The 21628-nt window shown below is 38.8% G+C and overlaps 1 protein-coding gene across 2 annotated transcripts in view; it reads left to right on the top strand.

Annotated features, from left to right (window-relative positions):
* The window catches only part of LOC111147041 (SAM domain-containing protein SAMSN-1), a 152910-nt gene that overhangs the window by 29343 nt on the left and 101939 nt on the right, over positions 1 to 21628 (top strand). The window contains exons 3-6 of one of the 2 annotated variants that reach the window (XM_022502896.1): positions 3161 to 3198; positions 5936 to 5973; positions 8288 to 8374; positions 13471 to 13550. In XM_022502896.1, coding sequence (XP_022358604.1) covers positions 3161 to 3198; positions 5936 to 5973; positions 8288 to 8374; positions 13471 to 13550 — 243 coding nt within the window. The remainder of the gene's footprint in view (positions 1 to 3160; positions 3199 to 5935; positions 5974 to 8287; positions 8375 to 13470; positions 13551 to 21628) is intronic. The other variant, XM_022502906.1, reaches the window with a different exon arrangement.

The following is a 21628-nucleotide window of genomic DNA, read 5'->3' as shown; positions in this document are numbered from 1 at the left end:
TTTCTGGCCTGCCAGGTCTCTGTGAATAAGTCTGCTGCCAATCTAATATTTTTACCATTGTATGTTACAGACTTCTTTTCCCGGGTTGCTTTCAGGATCTTCTCTTTGTCACTAAGACTTGTAAATTTTACTATTAGGTGACGGGGTGTGGACCTATTCTTATTGATTTTGAGGGGGGTTCTCTGAACCTCCTGGATTTTGATGCTTGTTCCCTTTGCCATATTGGGGAAATTCTCTCCAATATACCTTCTGCTCCCCTCTCTGTTTCCTCTTCTTCTGGAATCCCAATTATTCTAATGTTGTTTCGTCTTATGGTGTCACTTATCTCTTGAATTCTCCCCTCATGGTCCAGTAGCTGTTTGTCCCTCTTTTGCTCAGCTTCTTTATTCTCTGTCATTTGGTCTTCTATATCGCTAATTCTTTCTTCTGCCTCATTTATCCTAGCAGTGAGAGCCTCCATTTTTTATTGCACCTCATTAATAGCTTTTTTGATTTCAACTTGGTTAGATTTTAGTTCTTTTATTTCTCCAGAAAGGGCTTTTATATCTCCCGAGAGGGTTTCTCTAATATCTTCCATGCCTTTTTCGAGCCCGGCTAGAACCTTGAGAATCGTCATTCTGAACTCTAGATCTGACATATTACCAATGTCTGTATTGATTAGGTCCCTAGCCTTTGGTACTGCCTCTTGTTCCTTTTTTTGTGGTCAATTTTTCTGCCTTGTCATTTTGTCCAGATAAGAGTATATGAAGGAGCAAGTAAAATAGAAAAAGTGGCAAAGACCCCAGGAAAATACGCTTTACGCAAATCAGAAGAGATCCTAAATCGTCAGGGGGAGAAAGGGGATAAAAAGAGATTCAGAAAAAATAGAAGAAAAAAAAGAAAAAAAAAGAGAACAATTAAAAAAAGGAAACGAATAGAGAAAAAATATAAAAAAGAAAAAAAAAATATATATATATTAGATAAACTAGTTAAAAAACGTTAAAAAAGAAAAGGGCAAAAGTTAAAAAAATTTAGCAGAAGAAGAAAAAAGAATTGAAAAAGAAGGAAAAAAAATTAAATTAACTGCAAGACTAAAGAATCATGGGGAGAAAGCCATGAGTTCCGTGCTTTGCTTTTTCCTCCTTTGGAATTCCGCTGCTCTCCTTGGTATTGAAACTGCACTCCTTGGTAGGTGAACTTGGTCCTGGCTGGGCTTCTTGTTGATCTTCTGGGGGAGGGGCCTGTTGTAGTGATTCTCAAGTGTCTTTGCCCCAGGCGGGGTTGCACCGCCCTTACCAGGGGCCAGGCTGAGTAATCCGCTCGGGTTTGCTTTCGGGAGCTTTTGTTCCCTGAGCACTTTCCGTAGAGTTCCGGAGGACGGGAATGAAGATGGCGGCCTCCCACCCTCCAGCCCAGAGGAGCCGAGAGCTCAGGGCCCCACTCCTCAGTGTGCCCTTAGAGAATAGCGCCCAATTACTCAGGTCACCCTGGCCTCCGGCCGTGCTCCAAGCCTGTGACCGGTTCAAGGTAACCCCGAGCTGTGAGCTCACTCCTCGGCTCTGTCTCTGTAGCCGGCTTCCCCATTCTAATACCTGTAAGCTCTGCGACACTCAGACACCCCCGATCCTTCTGTGACCCTGCGGGACCTGAGGCCACGCTGACCCCACGTGGGCTTCACCCCGGTTAAGCCTCTGGAGCAATGTCCCTCAGCCGGCCCCTCCCCCCGCGGTCTATCTTTCCATCGTTTTGGATTCACTTCTCTGCCAGTCCTACCTTTCAGAAAGTGGTTGATTTTATCTTTCTGGAATTGCTGTTCTTCTTCTCTTCAGTCTCCCGTTGGATTTGTGGGTGTTTGCAATCTTTGGATAAGCTATCTAGCTGATCTCCAGCTACCTGAAGTAGTCTCAGCCTGCTACTTCTCTGCCATCTTGACTCCTCCCCCAGATGGATTATTTTTAGGACACATGATGACAGAGCATAGAGAATTGAAGGAGTGGTCAGTCTGACCATTAGCCCCTCAAAGGTCTGTTGATATCCCACCTACCTCATCTCAGGGTTTGGTTTATGACTCCCAAGTATCCACCCTCACTCCCCCTGTTTCCTACTAGACTTTGTCCTTTGGATGACTCAGGCATTTTAACTTGGCAAAACCTGTTTCTCAAGTTCAGGAATGGAATGTTTCAGCATCTGGAATTTTCAGTGACACTGTACTCAACAGTGATACTCTACTCAACAGCTGGAAATAGGTAATTTAAATTGTCCTTGAGAGTTAAATCTTGACAGAAATACAATAAATAAGGGTTACTCTGTAGGGGACAAGTTATGGTGGATTTGGCAGTGCTTCGATACTGTCAGCCACTGGAATAATAAAAACAATTTTCCTTTTCCTGATTTTCCTTCACTACTCTTCCCCACTTTTGCATTTCTGTTTTTCCCACAAATTCCTACCATACCAATCAAACCTCTCTACAGTAGGGTCTGTTGTCTATGATATAGTGGATGTTCAGAAAGCAATTGAACATCAAAAACGTAAATGGTTTTGAATGAAGGAGAAGATGAACGATAACAAGAAAATCTGAAGGGTTCTTAAAAGTGCCTGGGAGCAGTTTAAGCTCTTTTAAGGATGGTGAAAGACGTGGCGACATATTCTTCCCCGAAAAGTATAAGGGATTTTACACAACATTCAGTTGCTCTGATGAGAAAGGCCAGATGAATCACAGGTGTATTTCCACACACTCGGGGTATTGTGAATGATTGAACTTTCTCAAAGGAAAGTACTATGTGATATAATTAGCATACTCTAGTGCATATCTCTGCCCTTGGTGTTGGTGGGTTGATGAGGAATGGAAACTTTGAGGTTATGAGGATTTAATTGCATGTTTTTATTTAAAACACTTGTGTTATTAACTGATCAGGGCTTAGAATAAGGAATAAACCCTAGTTAATAAAGGAAGCATTCTATACCTCTCAAAGTTAAAAAGAGAGGAAAAAAAAAAAACAAACTTGAACTGAGATTCTATGATATAGTACCAAAATACAGAGAGGAAGCACCAGTCACCTTCCTGGGAAAGGGCAAAATGAACTACATTTAGATTATCCTCGAAGATGAACCATTCTTGAATTCTCCTTCTGATTTCTTGGAATGGTATTATTTTATTTTATTTTGCATTTTGTTTTCCAGGAAGTTTCTAACTTTGAGAATGCACAACCAAAAAGAAAGTAAGTCAAGTTCACTTTGTAAGTTTTATGTTCTGTTAGTTCTATCATGTTGAATGGAATATTTTCGTGGTTTTCCTATCGAAGTGCTTTTTTAAAAATTGTCATGTACAAATCTAGATATGTTTTACTCTGCTACCATTTATCTATTTATGCTGATGCATAGGAAACCTGTTTTGTGACATTTCTGTCCACAGAGAGGTGAAAATTGAATTTCCAGAAGAAGAAACATGTGTTCAGACTAGGCTCAGATTAAAGTGGGAGCCTTCTCAAAAACATGCTTCTATCAGTGATCTATTAATCTTCTGAAGTGTTCTGCTAATCCAAAGAAAAATGTGTTTGTAAAGAGATTTGGGTTATTTAGGTCAGGCTTGGCTTTACATTCAGCACATCAGGCTGCCGCCGGAAGTTGGTTTATGGGGAAATTTCCAGATTGGTTGCTGATGATATGGAATAGCTTCCTTGCACTTTGAATGCTCTGAGACCAAACTGTTCCTTTGTGGAATTCTGTCTGGTTGGAGTCTTTCAGGAGGGTCTTGCTCGCCTGCCCCCAAGACACTCTGAGCTTTTACATAGTTGTTTTCCTTACCTGCTCAAAGCTTTGTCCCTGTAAGGATATAAAACACACCCATAGGAAGTAGGTAATTGGATTAACAGCTTAGAGCACCTGGCCGACCAGGGAAGTTGTCTTTTAGCACAGTTAACTATTTAAATTACAATGGTGGCATTTTAAGCCAGAGCAGGAGTAAAGAAGGTTTTTTGGCACAGCTCATCTCCATCTGAAAATCTGCGGGATGCCTATGCTGGGTCTCCCTCCAGCCACGGATAAGGAATCACCGATTCCAAATAAAATCCTTAAATGAAATGACAGCTATTGGCTTATGATTGATGCGTCTATCAATCAGAGGATATCAAAACATGGACAGGAAAAAGGGGAATGGATGAGAGGGAAAGTACCTGATGTCAACTAATTAGGATTTTTCAAAACCAGTGAATGTGCTCTTCCGATTGTGACCAATTAAAATTAAATTGAAGACTCTCCAGTTCCTTAATTCCCTTGTCCACCGCTCCCCTAAAGGGATAACATCTCATGCTTTTCTCCTCCCCCTCACCTTACAATACTATAAATGGTTCTTTGGGAACACTAACTCTGCCAAGAGGTGTCCTAAGCATTTGTATTAACAAATAAAAATAAGTAAATAAAATAAAATAAAAGTAAAATAAAATAAAATAAAAAATAAATAAAAATAAAATAAAGACAAAAATTATATATACAGACCTTTTTTCTTACAAACCTGAGCTTAAGTAAAAGTGAACGTGGCACTAATTTAATGACTACCAAGAATATAAATAGTGGAAAACGCTCAAGCTACCCCAAAGTTAATCATAGGTACAGGACCGTGTGTGTTCACCCAGCGTGTAAAATAATTAACATGATCGAGTCAGCACAGTCTTATTCTCTGTTTCTGTTTTGGACATTTTATTATTGGAATTTTCAATTATACACAATGGAGGAGATAATGATGAACTCACATCACCAAGCTTGAACAAGTGTCAACCTATAGTCAATCTTATTTTATTTCTACCCATCGACACCCTAGTGCTCCAACCTCCACAATTTTTTAGAGCAGATACCAGACACATAATTTTGTATTTGGATATATATTGCTGAAAAGTAAGCATATATATATGTGTATATATATACACATATATATATGTATACACACACACACACACACACACACACACACACAGTGCCACCACTGCAGTAGAACAAAATAAGAAAAATTGTATAATATGACCAAATATATAGTCACTGTTAAAATTTTTCTGAGAGCCTCAAGTGCTTTTTTTTTTTAAAAAGCTAATTTAAATCATGATCCAATCAGGATCATCGCAGTGCATGTCTCTTAATTCATAGGTCCTTCTCCATTGATTGCTAGAAGAAACTGGATTGTTTGTTCTGAGGAATTTTCCACATTTTTTAACCTTGCTGATTGCATCATTGTGGTATTTAAAAAAAGAAAAACAAAAAACATGTTCTTCTATCCTGTGTGTTTCCTGTAACTTCTTTAGGTAGATCTTTGGGCTTGATAGTGTTCAAGTTTGATATGTGTGTATATATTTTAAAAGTAGGTTATCAGTGACTGTAGGCTTCCTGCTGCATTACTTTGGAAGCCCATATATTTGGTTGTCTGTAGTTTTATGACTGTGAACATGCTTAGTGGGTTCAGATGGTATCAGGCTGAGCCATCAGCACAAAGTTGCCCTTTTAGCCTTTCAATGAAGAGTTTTAACAGCAACTGTTGATTATTGCCCAGATCCATTGTTTCATTAGGGATTGTACATGATTATATTTAGTCCTCCTTTCTGTATTTATTGAATGGAATTATTTCAAAAAGAGCTTTTCCATATTAACTATTTATTGATTATCTCGAGATACAATCATGTAAAAGTGGCCCACTTTTTTGTGTGTGTGAGTTTTATGAATGTTGCATGAAAATTTTTCCAAATTGCATGGAAATTTCCAGGCCAAGATTATACTTATATTAACTGTACTTAGGAAAATTCAGGGCTATATATAGACCTTAGTTAGGGGTAGAATGGATTTCTGCTCTCAAACGTAGTGCAAGCATGTCTAAGTAATCTAATTTCTGTTTGATTAAAAATATTATTAGTAAATAATACGTGCTTAGTGGGTAAGGTGTAGACTTAAATATCTGTTCTTTTATTCTTCTAGGTCAATCCGGAGATCTATGTCTGAAAACGAAGGATTTGGTTAGTAATTTAGAAGATGACTCATGCAGATAATCTGTTCTGTTTCTCTAAAATTTCTTTTCTTCTGCCACTTCCATACAGCAACAATAAGTGATTAATGAAATCAAATTGAGTTGTCTTTGAATTCTACAGAAGAAATTTTTTAAAAGGAAGGTGGTTCCATTCTAACTGTAAATGGCTAAGACAAAGAAATCATTGATTTATTCAGAATAATTTCCTTTTACATTAAAAATATAATTCTCTTTGATGGTTTATTGGCTGATTATCTTCCGGCTTCTCAACGTTAGCTTGGCTGACCATGGTCAAGGTGACCTCTTCCATATCTTTTCAGATATATGAATCTAGGAGTGAATAAAAAGAAATAAAAAATATATTACAAAAGACTCTTCCACAGCATTTCAAACATCAGACCTTTTCTTTAGTTTCTGTGGTCATAGTTTTTGTAGTTACAATAAAGGCTTGATGTTTATTTAATTCTGAAGTAAATATCTAATTCTATTAATTACTTTTAGAAAGCTAACGGATAACATCTCTCCTTTTCTTACAGAATATAGTTCACTAATTATAAAGTAGTCACAGTGGCAAAACATCTGGATTAGGGGCGCCCGGGTGGCTCAGTTGGTTTAGTGTCTTCCTTCAGCTCGGGTCATGATCCCAGGGTCCTGGGATTGAACCTCAAGTCAGGCTTCCTGCTCGGCGGAGAGCCTGCTTCTCCCTCTCCTCCCCACTCATGTTCTCTGTCACTATCTTTGACTCTCTCACAAATAAATAAATAAATAAAATCTTTTTAAATATCTGGATTATTCAGGCAATACTTTATTTTTTTAAAGATTTTGTTTATTGGGTCATGGGTGGCTCAGTGGGTTAAAGCCTCTGCCTTCAGCTCAGGTCATGATCTCAGAGTCCTGGGATCGAGCCCCACATCTGGCTCTCTGCTTGGCAGGGAGCCTGCTTCCCCCTCTGCCTCTCTGCCTACTTGTGATCTCTGTCAAATAAATGAAATCTTAAAAAAAAAAAAAAGAAAAAAATTATTTATTTATTTGAGAGAGATCAGGAAGGGGCAAAGGCAGAGGGAGAAGCAGGCTCCCCGCTGAGCGGGGACCCCCCCCCCCACCAATGTGGGGCTTGATTCCAGGATCCCAAGATCATGACCTGAACTGAAGACAGATGCTTAACCAACTGAACCACCAAGGAGCCCAGGCAATAATTTATTTTTAGTGAAGCCTGTTAAATTTGTGGGTGCCCTTTCTCTGTGGTAGAGTCTAGGAGTTGGATGCTCAAAATCCAGTCTCCTAGGTAGGATCTGAAAAGCTCATTCAGACCCAGGTGATGATCATCAATGGATGCATCTTCAAGAGTGTCTTCATCTTAATGAGGTCCGATATTCTTCAGAGGGCAGCATCCACAGAGGCTGTGTCCTATCTCACTAGTCAAGGCCCTGTGGGCAAGTAGTTCTTAAATATTTTGCATATCAGCCCTGATTTAAATAATGCATAATCTTAAGTAAAAGGAAGTAAGTCAAAGTTTTATTTTCCATCAGATTTCTTCTCATAGCCTGCTATGCAGTTTGTACACACAAGGCCATAGCGATTTCCTTCCTAACATAATTCTTGATGCTCGATTCCCTTCCTGTAGTCAAATAGGAGAGTAAACAGTGACCTTAAAAACAACACAGACGTGCTGACTTTGTTTCCCTGTGACGCTTTGGGTGTAAAATTTGCCTTATCAATATGATGACAGGACATGTGGAATGATCATCTTTGGTAAAGAGACGAGAAGGGATTCTAATTCATCATGTTCGCGCATTTTAGTTCTTTACCACACTTCCAGGCCCTGCTCTAGGTGGGTGGTGGGAGGACAGGGCCGAGCAAGTCATCGTTCTTCCACTCAAGATTTGAGAGTTTCTTGAAACCATTGCAGTTCGGTGTTCTCTCCACACACTTGATCATTTTGTTACAAATGATGAAGAATGCGGAGGGTGGGGAGACTTGAACTAAGCATGAAAACCTAAATGTTAATTCAGGAAAAGTCCTTCCAAGAATAATGTAATCACAGACTACCAACAGGTATTTCAATAACAGCATCCTACCGCATATGCTGGGTGCTTATGTAGTTTATGGAAAGACATGGGGGCCCGCAGGACACTTGGGGGTTGTCTGTCAGGCACTAGAACTCTCTAGGATGGACCACAGAGCTCTCCTGTCTCTTACCAAGTTACAACTGTGTGCTTATCTTGTTTTGATTTCATACTTCCTACACTTACTGGACAGATGTTACTGTGAATTCTGCTAACCAATCCTCTGCTTTATTTTAGAAAGGAAAACAGTGAGTGACACAATCTGGCAGGAACCCCGCAAGCCTGAGAATGATTCCCACATCAGAAGACTCTGTCAGCTAAAAGGTAATTGCTAAATTCAGTTCAGCTGACTTTGCATTTTCCCAAAGTAGCTTAAAGGGCAGGAAAGAAAAATTTACATCTTTCCCTATTAAAATAAGCAGGGCATTGTGGTCTACTTAAAAAAGGAAAAACAACTAGAATAGGAGATATATATTATTAATAGGATATATACGTGTGCCTGGGTGTGTATAGATACTCATAGACATATAGAAAGGAAGTAGAATCTAATTAGGTTGACTGTTGAAGCAAAGAATCAATTGCAAATAATATTTGAAAGTCTTTAATGTCTATAAGAATTTTAAAATGTATTACAAATCAGCCCATTGAAAAACCCTCTAAAATAACATTAATATATTAATAGTTGTTAAAACATTTAAATTTTCCTTAAAAATATGGAAGAGTAACCTTGATTATTAATACAAAATTGTATCATTTCATAATTTAAAAATTCCCAAGAAGAGAAAATTAGCAGCCAGGTGTAGTAAAATGTATTAATAATAAATGACTTCAAAATTAAAATTATTTAACTTTGGGAAGGTAATGAATAAAACAAAAAGTCTTCAGAGTTCACAAACATGAACAACAGCATAAAAAGTTGCTTGGTATTCTCCCTCTAATGTTACTAGAACAAAAATAATTATGTTAGTTATTGATTATTTAAGAGTTTCTAATTTTTAATTAAATATATTTTTTAATATCCTGGGACAAAAGGAATTATACTGCATATTTATCATTAGTTTAGTGATTTGATTATATAATCTGTCCAAATTTTACCTTTTCAGAGTGCTCTTAGATTTACAAAGTAATTATTTATGAAAATAATTTATTTTGAAATATTTCTGTTTTATTCAAGATTGTGTAACATTTTGGGAAATGATTTTAATTGAATTTTTAAATAGTTCTAATTTTTTCTATATAAATAAATAGATGAAACATTTTGGAATTTAGGTATTTTCTTTAATCACAACATAGGAAATGTCTTAATAAGATCATGTTGCAATCGGACTGTATCTTTACCTTGTGGATGCCAGCTATGTTCACTCACACACTCTACAGATTAGTCAGACATTCATCCACGTAATCTATCCTCTGACCCTTTAATAATACATGTGATTTTTAGCTTATTGTATATTGATCTATGGATCAAGAAGTTATAACTGTACTGTAGATTATTTTTTATAAATTTTGCCATTTCTTAATAATTCAATTTGTTATTTTTTTTTGCAAATAATTTTCTCCGTTGTTTTTTTTTTTTTTTTTTTTTTTATTTTAGGATTCATAGACAGTTAATTTTATTATATAGCCAAAAAATCTTGGCTTTACAGTATGGTGTTTCTGATTAGAGATGTGCTTTTGTTAGAGAAAAAAAAAGCAAGCCTTTACAGAAACCTTCTCAGCTTTGGTTACTTCTGCATCTTAAGCTACCATATATTCGCGTGCCCGCGCACGCATGTGTGTGTGTGTGTGTGTCTAAAAGCTCAGCTGGCTTTTCAGCAGTAGCAGCTGAGTCACAGGACATTTCCTAGGGATTAATGCTGTGCAAGGAAGAGTTGATGGCCCGAGACCAAGGCCATCCGTGCCACTGTAAATTGAAGGGAGAAATTCAGTGGGGAAGGGAGGGCCACAAGTTGTGGACTTGAATTTTATGGGTGGAGGAGATTCATTTGGAAAGCTCAGAGTATTTCTAGGCAATTAGCGCTCTACCCATCAACCCACAATATTTCTTTCTCATTTTTAAACACTACTTTTCAGCTGTTAATTGCATAATTACTGAAGAGAGGTTTACTGTGTCTGAGGATAGGCAGTCTGTCAAGTTTAGGGAGAGGAAGACTGGAGGGTGCCTTGTTGCTATCACCAGAGCCCATTATTTTATTGAACACGTATGATGAAATTCTGAAGGCAGCCTCAATAAAAGAGAAGAAAATATACAGGAAATTAAATGGTAGGAGTGGCACTAACTCCTACAGAATCTGTTACTAACTCCAAGACCAAAGGGGAAAAAAAGGCCATTTCTCTCCATTTCAGTGTCAATTTCAAAAAGGTGTTTGTTGATGACACATATTAACAATGTTTCAGGCCTAAAGAATATTGGGGCCTGATGAAAGAAATGTCCACGGGTTATGTTTAGCAAGAATTTGTGCCTGGTGTTTGAATCTATAGATATTCACATAGCTCAAGAATATGACTGTGTTATGTCAGTTAAGACAAAATTTACCAGAAAACATTGAGTGCCAGAAGCACAATATTTTTAGTTTATCTAGTCCATTTCCTTCTGCTAAGAAGAGTTTTATTGAAACCTCCATCTGTGCTGTTAAAAGAGACTACATCTGCAAAATAAATGCAAAATAAATTAAGTGCCCAGGACTTTATGACTAAAGCACTGACATAGTTTAGGTATCAAGGAAAATTAATCTGTAATTCATATCAATTGTATTTTCAGCACCATCAAAGGCAGAATAGTCATAATATTCATTAGAGTAAATCAAGATCAATTTTAAAATTTTAAATTTATGATTTTAAAATTGATTTTGGCCTTAATTTTATGAAGAAACTAAATCAAGCCTGAAAAGAACAAACTTTGAAATCTGTGAATTGGAGTTTACCTAAGATCAAGTTTTGATTTAAGGAAAGATAGTGGTATCAGGAATAAGCTTTTTATATTTTATGTCAGAAAGTACAAAGAATAAAGGCAAAGCAAAATTTTTTAAAAAAGTAATAAAAAGGAAACAACATATTTAGAGATTTTTCAAACAGTGTGACTATGAGAGACTATTCCATAAAACAGAAAATAGGCAAAAAAATAATAATAAAACTTGGCCTGTTAGTAAAGGAAGTAAAGGGCTGGATAAGATCAGGAAACGTGGTTAGTATTGAGGGGAATATTAATTTCACCCATATTGCTGTCAAATTATTTTAAAAATAAATACTCCTTACGTATGATTTTGATGAGATTCATTACCAAAAATCCTATTATAGGAGGGATGTTACTAGGAGCTTCCGGTTTCACATTTGAATTGCCATTGGTTTGAAACCTTCTTTCCTGAATTCTAGTCAATATTATTATTTGGCCCGCCTTTTCGGAGTATGCATGTAAACATTCTGGCTTGATTTTTCCAGACCTTATTAATTCTCTTCTTTTTTGGCTTGATACCCTCACTTTCAGGATGACAAATAGATAAAGTCACAAATGTATTTGCTATTCTGTTTAATTTTTAGGGACCACCAATTAATTTAAAAATTGTTTTCCAAGACCATGTAATTTAACTTTGGTTAGACTGGATCACATGAAGGAGTGACAGAGAAAAGCCCTATTTCACACCTGAACATCCGTTTTTCACCTGGGAAGAAACTCCCTGAGCACAGGCTGCTATAAGCAGGCCTCTTGCTTCCAAGGAGGACTTTTCTGAATCGAGTGATGAGAACACTCAGCACCTTCGTGTTTTGGACAAATGAGTCTCCCTTCAGTTCCTTAGTGGAGTTCTTCCTAGGGTTAGAGTTTCCTGAGTGTGGTTAGGACTATCTTCATTAGAATCACCTGAAAGCTGATTAGAATTATTAGATTATTAGATTATTTTGCTTTTTTACCTCATCTCATTTCTTCCCCACATCTGCATTCGAGGGGCAGTTGGAGTCTGAACGTGTACGTCGGATGTGCATTCTTACGTATGCGGTCATCTGTGACTCACTTAAGTAGTTTCTGCATGTTCTCATGATCTTGTTGCTGCAAAAAAGCCACCCCCAAATTTAATGGCATCAAACAGCCTTGTATTAGGCTCGAGGATTTTGTGGGCCAGGAATTCATTCAGGGCAGGGCTTCATGATATCTGAGGCTCTTGAATGACTGGGGAGGACTTAAATATTTGGTGGCTTGAATCATCTAGAGACTTTTTCACTTATATATTTGGCACCTGTTCTGGGATCACGTGCAGGCTGGGCTCGGTGGAGACTTCCAGTATGTGGCCTCTCCAGGTGATGTAAGCCCCACCCTGGACAAGGACTGGGTTGCAAGAGGGAGGGACACACGAGAGGGAGCTTCACACACCACAGGAGGAAGTGTCTGGAGAGTGAGCATCCCAAATGAACAAGGCAGAAGCTGTAAGGCTTCTTCTGACCTAGTCTTAGGAGGAGGGGACGGGTCACAAAGCATCATTTCCACTGCATTGTCCTGTGATAAGTGAGTTACTAAGTTACTAAGTTCAGTTGAATAAGAGGAGAATCTGTTTCTTTTTTTTTTTTTTTAAGTTTTTTTTTTTATTTATTTGACAGAGAGAGATCACAAGTAGGCAGAGAGGCAGGCAGAGAGAGAGAGAGAGAGAGAGAGGGAAGCAGGCTCCCTGCCGAGAAGAGAGCCCGATGTGGGACTCGATCCCAGCACCCCTGAGACCATGACCTGAGCTGAAGTCAGGGGCTTAACCCACTGAGCCACCCAAGCACCCTGAACTCTGTTTCTTGATGGAGACATACCAAGTTCACATTGTGGAATATGTGGTGTGAGGGATATTTCTGTGGCCATCGATCGAAAGTACAGCTGCATGTTGCCTAATTCAACTACTGCAACTTCGTTACTACTTAGGACCAAATTGCTTCTGTTTTCTAAATACTCTCTTATAGGGCAATATTTGGGAGATTGCAAATAAATAAACATATGTAAGACCACAAAACAAAGAGCTAATCTTCATAAAATACCATTTTTCTGATGTCTCTTCCTTAGTTCAAGACCCTCTAACGTCCTCCTTTTTCTACAGCAGAGGCCACAAACTGGTAACTGTGTAACTGAATTTAGTAGGTAGTATGCTACTCTTTTATTACTGAGAGGGAAACTGAGTCCCAGAGAGGTTCCATGCTTGCTCAGATACCCAGCTGGCCAGTGGCATTTTTTCTTTTTTTCTTTGTTGAATTTGTTAATTTGTTAAATTTGTATTTTATTTTGACCTGTTTCTTGTGAGAATAAGATATCTTTAAGAAAATAAAGATTTATGATCTAGGCAATATAGTACCATAATAGACTAATGAAAAGTATAAAGAGTATTAAATTGCACTTAAACTTCTTAAGTCCTGTAATTTCTGACAATCTACATAACATTTATCTCTTTTCATAGATCTAAATGAGGATGATTTTCTTTTGAGTAATAACATGCATACTTTTCAAGGAAAAAAACCACAAGGCATTTCCTGTCAGGTAATGTGAATAATCGTTTGGCATGTGTTTTGTGAAAATCATCTTGTTATTGAGCTCTGTAGTATTCTAGATGCTGTGTATAATACTTCGCCTCATAGCTATTTTGTATTTAGATATTGTAGGCTGTTTTTGTAATTGATATGCTTATATCTCTGCGAATTGGAATATAAATGAAAAAAATCAAATGATGACTTGAGTTAATAAACCATTTGATTATGCAAAACATTATGCTCTACAGCCTTTTGATAAGTAACTCTGAGCCTATTAAATTAATGTACTGGGATTTTCTCTGACAAGACCCATGTTAAGTGCTTAGAACTATCTGGTAACCTTCAGTGAGGGGCACGTCCCTCATGTTTTTACGTTTGATATAAAAACATATACTATTATTCCTGACATATCCCTTATAAATTGCATTAATTAGCCCAGGAGTTCAGGCAATTAAGAATGTCTGAACCTTGGGCCTCCCTCATAATAATAACATAACATTAATTAACAGCCCAAGAGTTGCTCTTCACCTTGTAATAGAAAACAGTATATGAGCCAATCGAGCCAACTCAAGCATCACACTGATTTTTGATATTTTTCCGACAGCCCATCGTGTTCTCTTTCATCATTCTGATAGTTTTATTAGGAAATTTAGAACCAGCCTTCCTCCGTGCAGTAGATTGATCCGTTGGAAGACAGGATACAGCGTCTGAATTGGGAGGGACTGATTTGGTGAGGAAAGGAAGCTCGCCTTCCTAAATCCAGCCTGATTTCTGAGGCTGTCGGAGGCCTTCTAATGGGTTAGATAGTGGACCGTAACTTGTGATCAGCCACAGTGTCTCCTGGCTGTTCCGATGCTGCCGGGGTGATAGTAGTGAGCTCCTGAGGGGGGCTGCCCCAAATTGCCTGAGTGCCTTCAACCGGCGAGGTGTCCCACAGTGCGTGGTGGAGAGTTCTGGAAACACACAGAGCTCTGAATCTTAGTTTGGCCCTTAGTACCTTTGTGATTTGGGACAATTTACATAATTTTTCTCTGCCTCAGTTTTCATGATCTGTAGAGTCAGGCTATAAAGAACATTCATCTCCTGGCTTAATCAGGAGGTTTAAGTGAGGTACTTTATTAAAGCACTTCCCTGCATGGCTAGCATTTAGGAGATGCTTAAAAAATTCTATTGTGGTTGTCCCTGAGGCTCCTTTCTTCTCTTCTCCCTCCCTCTCCTCCTTTTCTTACTCTTTGCAAGGGCTTCAGGACACTTTCACCAGCACAGCTGGCAGATTATTTCTAAAATCTGTGGTCTCATTCTCCTAAATTTAGATGAGGCCTCAGATATAGTATCTAAGTGAAACATTGTCTAATAGCCAGGAAATAAATGAAGGCTGATTTACAGTAAGACCTCCCCAGACATGTGTTGTGCCAAGAGAAGTCCTTCTTTAGGTTTTTAGAAGAAAAATAGAACCATCTCTGAGAATGAAGAAAATGATGCAAAAACTTCTTAGCAGAAAAGGGTTAGGGCGCCTGGGTGGCTCAGTGGGTTAAGCCACTGCCTTCGGCTCAGGTCATAATCTCAGGGTCCTGAGATCGAACCCGCATTGAGCTCTCTGCTCAGCAGGGAGCCTGCTTCCCCCCCTCTCTCTCTGCCGGCCTCTCTCCCTACTTGTGATCTCTCTCTCTGTGTCAAATAAATAAATAAAATCTTTTTTTTTTTTTAAAGGGGGGTTAAAGGTAGATCTTTACTACACCAGTTGTTCTGGCATTTTCATTGGCTGAGAAATGATCCTTCTAGAATAGTAACCATCCACTTGTACTGTATAGTTTATCACTAAAGATCAGTTGAGGGAATTCATAAGCAATGACAGACAAGCTGGAGATATCTAATCTAGAAATTTTCATTTGGGAGTAGAGGTTGGTCTTATGTACCTTTAATATCTCTCTTCTCTTTCATGGTGGACATTCAGTTGAATTTAACTAATTAAGAAACACTTTTTCTGGTGTGCCTCGGTGGCTCAGTCAGGTAAACGTCTGCCTTCAGCTCAGGTCATGATCTCAGGGTCATGGGATCGAGTCCCACATCAGGCTCTCTGCTCAGTGGTGAACCTGCTTCTCTCTCTCCCTTTTGTAATCTCTCTCACTTTTGCTCTCTCTTAAATAAGTAAAATTTTTAAAAGTAAAAAAGAAAAAAAAAAGAAACACTTTTTCTGTATGACAGAATACTTTAGTATAATGAAGTATTATTAAGTATTAAGAAGTGTTCTGCAAATTATTAACCTATTAACTCCTTATGACTGAGGAAAAATAAAAGCAGTTTACCCTTTGAAAGGTGGGGCAGAGGGGGCACCATTCTCTGGTGTGAAGGGGCAGACTGGCTTATTGGTGGGATCCATAAGAATGGATTTCGACATAGACTGCGGCCTCAATAAGTGAGCAAAAGACTTATCAGAGCAATGTTTCTCTGGTGTAGCCCGGGGACTATCTGTATCAGAACGAGGGGACTTAAAAAAAAAAAAAAGAACAAGGGGAGTTGGGTGTGCCTGGGTGGCTCAGTCAGTTAAGCGCCCAACTCTTATTTTCAGCTTAGGTCGTGATCTCAGGGTCATGAGATTGAGCCCTGTGTAGGGCTCCTTGCTGGGGTGGAGTCTGCTTAAGATTCTCTCTCTCCCCCTCCCTCTGCCCTCCACCTCACTCCTGTGTGCTCTCTCTCTTAATCTCTCAAAAAAAAAAAAAAAAAGAATGAGGGACTTGTTAAAAATGCAGACTTCTGAGCCCCACCCCTGTCCGACTGAATTACCATGTCTGGGGCCAGGAATAGACATTTTTATGCATGAAATGATGATGCTAAGTACATGAACCATGAGACTCTCTGGCATCCTGACAGTGGACAAGCACTTGTCTACAGACATAATGCCCCACACAGTTTCACTTTACAAGCCCAAACTTGGCTCATGTCTGGTCTGGTAAGACAATAACCTCATGGAAAAACCGAAGTTGGCATTTGTTTCCTATCGTGAGAATAATGTATATTCATTGCAGAACTTCTTAAAATCATGTAAAGGAAAAAAGGATTAAAATAATGCATAATATCTTAACAGGGTACATATTTTCACATGGTTGGCCATTTTACTGAATATCATTAACATGGGATAAAGTTCATGGGATATAAGATATATTCATACTTCTGATTATCACAGGACTATGCCTGAAAATATATTTTAGACAATAAAAACATTCATAATACAGAATTTAAACATTAACTGAATTCCCCATCAGGAACCCCTCGACTAGACATGTTTCTGTCATGTTTTCAAAATAAGAGGAAAGATCTCAGGCCTAGAAGAAAGTGCAAGGAACCAAGGGGCAGGAGGTGGGGGCAGGAAGCATTTATGGAATTCTATCTCCAATACCAACTTAGTTCCATGAGTATCTCTGACTACTTGGCCTGGGATAAACTTGCTGGAGAACCCACCTTGCAGGACAAGTGCCGATGGGGAGAGTTTGAAGCAAAGCCATCTGCCCGGTACTGTGATCATTACACCGACCATAAAGAACATCTTGGGGGTAACTTGACTCCCAGCATTTATTTTTGTATCCTTGTTCTTATTTGTTCTTTTCTGGCAGCATTCAGTTGATGGCTCAGAACTTTTGTAGCATATTGAAAAGGGTATAAAATATGCAGTAATACAGACTTTGGGCTAATATATTTTCAAAAATGTTTCATGCCTCATTTCTCACGTAAATTCTTAGGTTGCTTTCAGCCTTCAGAGCATCATTCATATTCATGATAGAAAAGAGGGATAACATTTATTACTTTCAGTGCTGGTGATATTAAGCCCTGTCAAGCACCCCCCACCCAAGACTGCACCAAAACATTTTCTCCCTACGCTCCTTCAGTGGAAGTGTTGCTGCATGAATTAATTTTTAAAAATACATGTGTATGTAAGCCTGGGTTAGGTTCTCTTCTAAAGGTTGGATGACTTCACACCCATTTCAATCAATTTCTCCTTTGACGTCCTTTCCTATGGAGACTGCAAAGCTTAAGTAGTTGATTTCTCGGCCTCCCCTGTAGTTAGGGTGGTCATGGGATCCAGTCCTGACCAGGGAATTGTAGTGAGAAATGCCCAGGGAAGGTTTTCTTTTTGGGGGGTGGGGGGGTAGCAAAGTTTCCTGAGGAGAAAGCTTTGTGCTTTGTCCTTTCCCTGCTGGAAGCTGGGACATGCTATCTGCTAAGTTAGAAGCTGTCCTTCCACCACGGGGCAAAAGGCGTATGGTAAGAATGGTGGAGCAGGAGGGGCGCCTGGGTGAGTCAGTCAGTTAAGCATCTGCTTTCAGCTCAGGTCTTGATCCTGGAGTCCTGGGATTGAGTCCCACCTCGGGCTCCCTGCTTGGTGGGAAGCCTGCTTCTCCCCTCTCCCTCAAAGCTGAACGTATTCCTCATGGACACACATTATTTATATAACTGCCACTTTTGCTAGTGCCGAGCACTAATAAGATATTTGACCAAACCTTGGGCTCAGAGTTAGAGGGTGACTCGACTCAGCCCCGACTGTGCGATCTAGACCAGCCTCCTTCTGGGTCATTGGCTTCTAGAGTTGAGAGTTAGTCATTTAGTCCTTAAGAAAAAATTGGATTAATAAGAAAAACAACTCTTGGCTACATACAGCCCATGGGCAACGTAGAGACTTTAAACTGTATCCAATTCAGCACACCATTGTTGGAAAAGATACCTAGATTGGATCAAAGTGGGACTGCTTTTTTTTTTTTTTTAATTTTATTTTTTATAAACATATAATATAATTTTATCCCCAGGGGTACAGGTCTGTGAATCGCCAGGTTTACACACTTCACAGCACTCACCATAGCACATACCCTCCCCAATGTCCATAATCCCACCCCCCTCTCCAAACCCTCCTCCCCCCATTAACCCTCAGTTTGTTTTGTGAGATTAAGAGTCACTTATGGTTTGTCTCCCTCCCAATCCCATCTTGTTTCATTTACTCTTCTCCTACCCACTTAACCCACCATGTTGCATCTCCTCTCCCTCATATCAGGGAGATCATATGATAGTTGTCTTTCTCCGATTGACTTATTTTGCTAAGCATGATACCCTCTAGTTCCATCCACGTCGTCGCAAATGGCAAGATTTCATTTCTTTTGATGGCTGCATAGTATTCCATTGTGTATATATACCACATCTTCTTTATCCATTCGTCTGTTGATGGACATCTAGGTTCTTTCCATAGTTTGGCTATTGTAGACATTGCTGCTATAAACATTTGGGTGCACGTGCCCCTTCGGATCACTACGTTTGTATCTTTAGGGTAAATACCCAGCAGTGCAATTGCTGGGTCATAGGGTAGTTCTATTTTCAACATTTTGAGGAACCTCCATGCTGTTTTCCAGAGTGGCTGCACCAGCTTGCATTCCCACCAACAGTGTAGGAGGGTTCCCCTTTCTCCGCATCCTCGCCAGCATCTGTCATTTCCTGACTTGTTCATTTTAGCCATTCTGACTGGTGTGAGGTGGTATCTCATTGTGGTTTTGATTTGTATTTCCCTGATGCCGAGTGATGTGGAGCACTTTTTCATGTGTCTGTTGGCCATCTGGATGTCTTCTTTGCAGAAATGTCTGTTCATGTCTTCTGCCCATTTCTTGATTGGATTATTTGTTCTTTGGGTGTTGAGTTTGCTAAGTTCTTTATAGATTTTGGACACTAGCCCTTTATCTGATATGTCATTTGCAAATATCTTCTCCCATTCTGTCAGTTGTCTTTTGGTTTTGTTAACTGTTTCCTTTGCTGTGCAAAAGCTTTTGATCTTGATAAAATCCCAATAGTTCATTTTTGCCCTTGCTTCCCTTGCCTTTGGCGATGTTCCTAGGAAGATGTTGCTGCGGCTGAGGTCGAAGAGGTTGCTGCCTGTGTTCTCCTCAAGGATTTTGATGGATTCCTTTCTCACATTGAGATCCTTCATCCATTTTGAGTCTATTTTCGTGTGTGGTGTAAGGAAATGATCCAATTTCATTTTTCTGCATGTGGCTGTCCAATTTTCCCAACACCATTTATTGAAGAGGCTGTCTTTTTTCCATTGGACATTCTTTCCTGCTTTGTCGAAGATTAGTTGACCATAGAGTTGAGGGTCTATTTCTGGGCTCTCTATTCTGTTCCATTGATCTATGTGTCTGTTTTTGTGCCAGTACCATGCTGTCTTGATGATGACAGCTTTGTAATAGAGCTTGAAGTCCGGAATTGTGATGCCACCAACTTTGGCTTTCTTTTTCAATATTCCTTTGGCTATTCGAGGTCTTTTCTGGTTCCATATAAGTTTTAGGATTATTTGTTCCATTTCTTTGAAAAAAATGGATGGTATTTTGATAGGAATTGCATTAAATGTGTAGATTGCTTTAGGTAGCATAGACATTTTCACAATATTTATTCTTCCAATCCAGGAGCATGGAACATTTTTCCATTTCTTTGTGTCTTCCTCAATTTCTTTCATGAGTACTTTATAGTTTTCTGTGTATAGATTCTTAGTCTCTTTGGTTAGATTTATTCCTAGGTATCTTATAGTTTTGGGTGCAATTGTAAATGGGATTGACTCCTTAATTTCTCTTTCTTCTGTCTTGTTGTTGGTGTAGAGAAATGCAACTGATTTCTGTGCATTGATTTTATATCCTGACACTTTACTGAATTCCTGTACAAGTTCTAGCAGTTTTGGAGTGGAGTCTTTTGGGTTTTCCACATATAGTATCATATCATCTGCGAAGAGTGATAGTTTGACTTCTTCTTTGCCGATTTGGATGCCTTTAATTTCCTTTTGTTGTCTGATTGCTGAGGCTAGGACTTCTAGTACTATGTTGAATAGCAGTGGTGATAATGGACATCCCTGCCGTGTTCCTGACCTTAGCGGAAAAGCTTTCAGTTTTTCTCCATTGAGAATGATATTTGCGGTGGGTTTTTCATAGATGGCTTTGATAATATTGAGGTATGTGCCCTCTATCCCTACACTTTGAAGAGTTTTGATCAGGAAGGGATGCTGTACTTTGTCAAATGCTTTTTCAGCATCTATGGAGAGTATCATATGGTTCTTGTGCTTTCTTTTATTAATGTGTTGTATCACATTGATTGATTTGCGGATGTTGAACCAACCTTGCAGCCCTGGAATAAATCCCACTTGGTCGTGGTGAATAATCCTTTTAATGTACTGTTGAATCCTATTGGCTAGTATTTTGGCGAGAATTTTTGCATCTGTGTTCATCAAGGATATTGGTCTGTAGTTCTCTTTTTTGATGGGATCCTTGTCTGGTTTTGGGATCAAGGTGATGCTGGCCTCATAAAATGAGTTTGGAAGTTTTCCTTCCATTTCTATTTTTTGGAACAGTTTCAGGAGAATAGGAATTAGTTCTTCTTTAAATGTTTGGTAGAATTCCCCCGGGAAGCCATCTGGCCCTGGGCTTTTGTTTGTTTGGAGATTTTTGATGACTGTTTCAATCTCCTGACTGGTTATAGGTCTGTTCAGGCTTTCTATTTCTTCCTGGTTCAGTTGTGGTAGTTTATATGTCTCTAGGAATGCATCCATTTCTTCCAGATTGTCAAATTTGTTGGCGTAGAGTTGCTCATAGTATGTTCTTATAATTGTCTGTATTTCTTTGGTGTTCGTTGTGATCTCTCCTCTTTCATTCATGATTTTATTTATTTGGGTCCTTTCTCTTTTCTTTTTGATAAGTCTGGCCAGGGGTTTATCGATCTTATTAATTCTTTCAAAGAACCAGCTCCTAGTTTCGTTGATTTGCTCTCTTGTGCTTTTGGTTTCTATTTCATTGATTTCTGCTCTGATCTTTATGATTTCTCTTCTCCTGCTGGGTTTAGGGTTTCTTTCTTGTTCTTTCTCTAGCTCTTTTAGGTGTAGGGTTAGGTTGTGTACCTGAGACCTTTCTTGTTTCTTGAGAAAGGCTTGTACCGCTATATATTTTCCTCTCAGGACTGCCTTTGTTGTGTCCCACAGATTTTGAACCGTTGTGTTTTCATTATCATTTGTTTCCATGTATTTTTTCAACTCTTCTTTAATTTCCTGGTTGACCTATTCATTCTTTAGAAGGA

This window comes from Enhydra lutris, unplaced genomic scaffold (genome assembly GCF_002288905.1).
Source record: "Enhydra lutris kenyoni isolate GAN:26980312 unplaced genomic scaffold, ASM228890v2 scaffoldscaffold2, whole genome shotgun sequence".
NCBI lineage: Eukaryota > Metazoa > Chordata > Mammalia > Carnivora > Mustelidae > Enhydra > Enhydra lutris.
The sequence above is the reverse complement of the archived record's forward strand: the minus strand, read 5'-3'. Positions and strand labels throughout refer to the sequence as shown.